Source organism: Myotis davidii, unplaced genomic scaffold (assembly GCF_000327345.1).
Source record: "Myotis davidii unplaced genomic scaffold, ASM32734v1 scaffold520, whole genome shotgun sequence".
Taxonomy (NCBI): Eukaryota; Metazoa; Chordata; class Mammalia; order Chiroptera; family Vespertilionidae; genus Myotis; species Myotis davidii.
In genome coordinates, this window is record NW_006292908.1 from 1,849,847 (window position 1) to 1,857,098 (window position 7,252).

Genomic DNA, 7,252 nt, shown 5'->3' on the forward strand with positions numbered 1-7,252 from the left:
AGCAATCGGAGTGGTCTGGGAGTCCCCTGCCCAGGCCTGATGCCTGGGCCAGAGGCATCAGGCCTGGGCTGGGGGCAGAACCAGTGATGGGGGGAAATGAGGGTCCCCTGCCCAGGCCTAACGCCTCTGGGCAAGGGGCCGATCCTGCAATTGGAGGGTGATGGGGGTCAACGCCTGAGGGCTCCCAGTATGTGAGAGGGGGCAGGCTGGGCTGAAGGACACTCCCCCCTCCCCACACCCAGTGCACGAATTTCATGCACCGGGCCCCTAGTATTAGAATAAACACTGAAAACTTATTTTATTATTTATTTACTGTACTCCTCACCCAAAGATATTTTTCCATTGATTTTTAGATAGAGTGAAAGTGAGGGGGGGAGAAAGATGAGAGAGAGAGAGAGAGAGAGAGAGATTAATTGGTTGCCTCCTGCACACACCCCAGCTGGGCTGGGGATAGAACCTGCAAGCAGGGTACATGCCCTTGACCGGGAGTTGAACCTGCGACCCTTCGGTCCCCAGGCCGACACTACTTAACCCAACGGGCCAGGGCGTAAAACTTGTTTTGATTAAACTGCACTCATTCACTTTACTCACCACCCATAATGGAAGTGCCTCGTAGGGTCTCCTTGGAGTGGATGGTTTGGTCCTGGTACCAGTTGCTGTGAACGGTGCGCCTCTCACACTGGGAGGGTCCTTTCCTTGGGCTCCTTTCCTCCCTTCCTCCTACCTGTGTGCGCGCTCTCTCTCTCTCTCCTCCTACCTGCTCTCTCTCTCTCTCTCTCTCTCTCTCTCTCTCTCTCTCTCTCTCACACACACACACACACACACACACACCCTTAGTTTTTGCTTCTTTCCCGCATACTTTGCCTTGGAATTAGTCTTCATGGAATCTTGTTTTTTCGGCTTATTTCCTAGATGGGAAGTGATGGAGTTTTACGCCTCAGCACCTCAGCTCTAAATAATGAGTTCTTTGCATATGCAGCACAAGGATGGAAGCAGCGGCTGGCAGAAGGTAAATGCCTATTTCCCGCTCCTACTTGAGGTATCTGAGTGCACACGCTGTGCTGAGCTTGCACCTTTCTCTGCTTCCCAGTCTCTTCACCCCCCTGGAGTCTGCTTTAATTGAATAAAAACTCCCATTCTGTTCCCAGGGACTTCACCAGTGCTTCTGTTACACTTGGCATCTTTGATATCAGACATTTTTGAAGAAAGCATGATGTTATCCAGAACATAATAAAAATGTTGCTATAGCAAGATATGGGGGGGGGGAGTGTTAAATTTAATTACTTGTTTAATGCATTTTATATTTTACTAGAGGCCTGGTGCATGACATTTGTACACTCGGGGGGGGAGGGAGGGTGGTCCCTCAGCCCAGGCTGCATCCTTTCACAGTCTGGGAACCCTCGGGGGATGTCCGACAGATGGCTTAGGCTCACTCCCTGCGGGGAGCGGGTCTAGGCCACAGTTGGACATCCTTAGTGCTGCAGCGGAGGTGGGCCACTGTGCTTGCCAGCTGTCAGCCCGGCTTGTGGCTAAGTGGCACTCCCGGAGCACACTGACCACCAGGGGGCAGCTCCTGCGTTGAGCATCTGCCCTCTGATGGTCAGTGTGCATCATTGCGACCAGTCACTCTGCTGTTTGGTTGATTTGCATATCACTCTTTTATTATGTAGGATTCATGTCCTGGGGCATAAGGAATCTTCTTTTAATACTTTCTTCCCTTGAAGCCACCACTTTACCTTATCCTTCCTTTTGTCACCAGGCTTCTTGAAAGACTAACAGTATCAGTGCTACCTACCACACTTTATTCCCTCACCCACTCAGCTTGTCATTGTTGGGTGTGGCCCCACTGTACACAATGAAACAATCTCTCCTAGAAAATGCTGACGGCTTCCGAATGGCCAAGTCCAGTCTCCTCTCCTCAGTCCTTACAGTTCATGTTCCTTCTCCAGTTTCTCGTTTGCTTTTTATCCCATCCAACTGGAAACCATCCCCTGTGGGGATTCATAATATAAGTAAAATCTCTTCCTAAAGCTGCCTTTCTGACCACTGTTCCTCAGCGTCTTTCCGGATCCCCTCTTCTCTCATTGGAAGGTAAAGGTTAATGCCTCCACCATTCTCTTCCCTGACATTTTCTTTGGTAACTTACACATAGTCTCTACCCAGCCTCCTTCCCCTCGCTATGGCCCACACCTGGCTCTCACTCCTCTTTCTTGTTCCTTGGTGTTCCATTCCCAGCGCCTACTGGATCCCCTAGCTGACATCAGGCACCTTCAAACCAACAGGCCAATGCTAAACTCCCATCTTCCCTGTAATATCTCCGATTCCTTCTGCCTTCTCAAGGTTAATGTCACCACCTTCCTCACAGCTCCTCACTTTAAACCTTGACAGCATCTTTGGTCCTCTTCTATCTCCCCAGGTCCATCTGGCCAGGAAGTGTTCATTGTGCTGTGAGTCAGCGTCCCCTTCCTGGTCCCACAGCTACTGTCTGACTGCGCTTTCCATCTCTCCTCTATGGTAGTCAGTGGGCTCCTAGGTGGAGTCCTCCGATGTCTTCGCCCTGTTTTTAACTGCTTCTTTGGCCAGATTCCTCCCTCATAGACCATCACCAGAACCTCCCTCTGTGTCTGACAGGAAACATTCAGAGCTCTTGTTAGAATACACGTTGGGTAATTGGCGGCAGCCTGCCTTTCCTATTTCATTTCATCCTATGTTCTATTCACAATTGTCCATTCAAAAGAACATAAATATACATATTCATATCTCTGTGCCTTCTGCATTAATTACTTTATGAAAACTTGATCATCTTTGAGAAGCTAACTCAAGAATCAGTTCCGACAGACTGTGGAATCTCAGCGGGAAGGCAGGAGTGGGTGGGAGGAGATCAACCACAGAACTTGTGTGCATGTCTGCATAACCCATGGGCGCAGACAATAGGGAGGTGAGGGCCTGGGGCGGGTAGGGGCAGGTTAGAAGGGGTCAGTGGGGGAAGAAAGGGGACATATGTAATACTTCCAACAATAAAGTTTTTTTTTTAAAAAAAGCATCAGTTCTAATATGTGGCCTTCTCTAATAGATTTAGGTAGAATTAAATGCTTTCCCTTCTATACTTTTAGCCCATTTATCCTCTCAAGGGCTCTTGACATCATATTACAGCTAAAGGTACGCCTACTCTCTCACCAGACAGACGTCATTAAGGACAGTGGGTCCACTCTCATTCCCAGCCCTGAGCATGCAGGACATTTTCTAAGCGCTTTCGGTTCACCTGTGCCTCAACGACTGTTTAAGTGATGTTCATAAAAAGAGAAGCCGTAGAAATATTGCCGGCACTCAGCTTTTAGTCTTCAACATCCATAAAAGTCTCCTCAAGTTAATGACATGTTTTCTTTATTAATTGGCAAGAGATGTGGCCCCTTTGACTCAATATATAAGCCTTTTCTTTCTAGGAGAGTTTACGCCAGAAATGCAATTGCGGATAAGGCAAGAAATTGAGAAGGAAAAGAAAACAGAACCTTGGAAAGAAAAATTCTTTGAAAGGTTTTATGGAGAAAAGTAAGTGCTAGAGCATTTTTTCTCATTTCTCTTAGAAGGAAATGAAAATGTAATTCTCTGCTTCGCATAGCATACTCATATGCTGTAAAACTTAATAAACCTGTGATAAAAGGCAATAGTCCCTCAGTGTAAGAAACTGCAGGGAAAATTATAGTGGCATATCAGCACTTAAATGATTAAAAATGCATTTTCAAGGGTTTATAACTTGTCCATGAAAATTCATTTTGGACTGAAAACAGCATGAAATCCCATGGAAGTCAATTTTGGCTTTCTTAACTGGATTTTAGTAAAAATCTCCGTTTTTATTAATCCAAGTTATTTTTATTAATGAATACTTTAGACCTAAGTAGTTTTAGGCATATTTAATCCCCACATTTTCCCAAAAATACTGACCATATATCTGTTTAGTCTTTATTTCAGGGAGAGCTTGAGGTGTTACCCTTCACTCTACCCAACTTTCTCTTGGGGTGCAACCTGTTTTAAATTATTTTTATCATGTGTGTTTCTTTTCAAAATAATACTGGCCACACATAGCGTGGTAGTGACGGAACTAAATTGAAAGTATTTCTCCATTGCTTCACGGTTAAAGGGACGTACCTATTCTATGTGAGCAGAATCGGCATCTCAGAGACCATCCGATCCCTAGAAGGAGGAGGGATTAAGAAGCTGACACTGACAGTAACTTGAGACCCTCCTAAGTAGAGGAATTTGAGCTTTAACTCCCATGTACATGAGTAATGCTTAGATTAATGCCTGAGAGTTATTTTGTGTAAAAGACACTGAGGTCATGTAGGTAACAAAACCTATACCTTTGAACTCATTTCACAGCCTCCCTCGTCTCTCCCCCTCTTCTCTCCCCCCCCCCCCTTTTTTTTGTTAAATCTAGAGGCTCCTTGGTGGCAGGGAGCTGCTCCCCCCTAATGGCCCTTATATTTCCCAGTTTTTGATAAATGAGGAAAGCCTCAGAAGGAATGTCACAGGGGCTGGTGTTCTTCACAGAAAGGAATCACATGCCAGACGCCTCCTTACCCTTTGGTGACTTGCCCCAAGGCAGTGCTCTGGAGTCGGAAGGGGCTGTCCTAGGACCTTGGATACATAAACGTATTTAAACAAAAGTAAAAGATCATTACCATCTTTTTTTCAAAAACAAAAATGTGGCAGGCTAGGTCTACGCCTTCCTAGATAGTCACTGGCAGTGTTACTCAAGCCCGGCCATATCCGATCCTCATCGGAGCTTTGAAAAATAGGTACAGTTTCCAGAACCCACCCAGACATATCGATTGGGCATGTCCAGGAGTGGAGCCCGCCCTCATCACCCTCGTCCGACAAAGGGAATGTTGGGGGCACGCTTTTCTGTGACGGCAGAAGCATAACTGAGGCCGTTACCTCCAACACACTAGTCCTGAATTATTATTGGTGTTGGGCCTGTTCTTTCATGAAACCAACATTTATCCAACATCTCCTCCGTGTCAGACACCGTCCGAGATGCCAGAGGTACAGTCATCTGGGAGTTTCCTGGCTGGCTCTGCCCTCCGAAGGCCTACATTCCATAGTCCATGTAGCTTTCCTTCCTCCAACAAATAATAATTGCACATACTCTGGCTATGACATGTTTCTAAGAGTTTTGCTAATGTTACTTCACGTAATTCTCCCAACAAATCCTGTAAGGTGGATATCATTATTATCCTTATATTTTAAAAGCGGTGTCCAAATTGGAGGGACAGTGAAACTTAATTTTGTCTGATTTATAAGGCATGGAGAAGTCATTTGCTCATGGTCTTAATACTACAAGTTCTTCCCAGAAAAATTCATACACATACATTTTTTTAAAATATACTTTTATTGATTTCAGAGAGGAAGGGAGAGGGAGAGAGAGGTAGAAACATCAATGATGAGAGAGAATCATGGATCAGCTGCCTCCTGTAAACCCCCCATTGGGGATGGAGCCCACAACCGGGGCATGTGCCCTGACCGAGAATTGAATTGTGACCTCCTGGTTCATGGGTTGACGCTGAAGCACTGAGCTACACCAGCTGAGCCACATACATTTTTTTACATGGCATTGGGGGTTTCACAGACTCCCATAGGTTGATCAGGCTAAAGGTCCCTGCCTCAGAGGGTGACAGCTACAATACTGTAAGTAAGGCTCCCATCTCCACTCCTGAGCTCCAAATACAAACAGTTCTTTTTCACTTAACCGCTCTCTTGCTATAGTTTTCCATAGAGTTTCTGTCTCTTAAAGGTACTGGACTTCTTGCTTGCTCTTTCCTGTCTTTGATTTCATATCGGATGACAGATATATTCTGGACATTTCATTGAATGCCTTTCTAGTTTCGTTACTTTTAGATTGCCCACGTTTTCCCAATATGTGAGGGATTTTTCCCGAGTATCACACACTTTCCCTTGACTGACACCATGTGCCTTTTCATTGCTCAGAGTTTTTCCCACAATGTTACTATCCAACTTCACTTCTAGTTAAATCTGTCTGATTTTGTTTTTTCTCTTTGTTTGAGGTCTTTATGATGGTTCTTACTGGCTTACTCTGCTTGTGATATAGTACTGTGGTATATTTTAGTTACTTAGAGATCACCCACATGTATGCTAATTCAGAATTGTAGGAGTTGGTCTGATTTGCAGTTTAGATTTCTGAGGGCAGGGTTTCCTTTGTGTGGTTATGTGGTGTGCCCTAAGCTTCTTCTTTCTATGCCTTATGCCATCTTAAATTTATTTTCCCATGAAAATAAAATGTTGATATGGGCATATTTCACATAGTGCTGTTTTCTATATGATTTATACGATTTCTATATGACCTATATGATTTCTATATGATTTGTAAGTGTACACACACTTTTTTTCTGATAGCTCAGTTGATTTTTTTTCTTTCCAGATTTAACCCATTGGAATTCATAATTATTCAAAGTGTGTATACATTTTTGGGACACCCTATATATCATATACATACATCCTATCTAATAAAGAGGGAATATGCTAATTGACCCTCACTCCATCGCAAAGATGGTGGTGCCCACAGCCAGTGAGGAGGGGATATGCTAATTAACTGCCATGCCCTCACAAAAGATGGCTTCCCCCAAGTGATCAAAGATGTCCACCTTCAAGTGGTCAAAAGATGGCCACCACAAGATGGCCGGCAGGGGAGGGCAGTTGTGGTCAATGAGGACAGCAGGGCAAGGCAGTTAGGAGCAACCAGGCTTGCAGGGGCAGGCAGTTGGGGGGCATTGGGCTACTCATCATTAAAAAAAAAATTGCCATTTGAGATAACATGGATGGACCTAGAGATCATTATAATCCTATCTAATAAAAGAGTAATACGCAAATAAACCATCACTTCACAATAAAGATGTTGGTGCCCACAGCCAATAAGGAGGGAATATGCTAATTGATGGCCCACAGCCACAAGATAGCTGTCAGGGGAGGTAAGTTGTGGGAGATCAGGCCAGCAGAGGAAGACAGTTAGGGACGGGCCCACACGGGAGGGAAGGCAGTTGGGGGGAACCAGGCCTGTAGGGGAAGGGCAGTTAGAGGTGACCAGGCTTGCAGGGGAGGCAGTTGGGGGTGACCAGGCTGGCAGGGGGGGGAAGGTAGGGGCAACTGGGCCGGCAGGGGAGGACAGTTGGGGGCAACCAGGCTGGCAGAGGAGGGCAGTTGGGAGGGATCTGGCTGGCAGGGGAGCAGTTTGGCATCA

The 7,252-nt window shown here is 45.6% G+C and overlaps 1 protein-coding gene across 1 annotated transcript in view; it reads left to right on the forward strand.

The window, feature by feature from the left end:
• The window catches only part of ASXL3 (additional sex combs like 3, transcriptional regulator), a 147,003-nt gene that overhangs the window by 126,475 nt on the left and 13,276 nt on the right, over positions 1-7,252 (forward strand). Inside the window, exons 10-11 of the mRNA XM_015565694.1 lie at positions 913-1,009; positions 3,444-3,549. Of these exons, the coding sequence (XP_015421180.1) occupies positions 913-1,009; positions 3,444-3,549 (203 nt within the window). The remainder of the gene's footprint in view (positions 1-912; positions 1,010-3,443; positions 3,550-7,252) is intronic.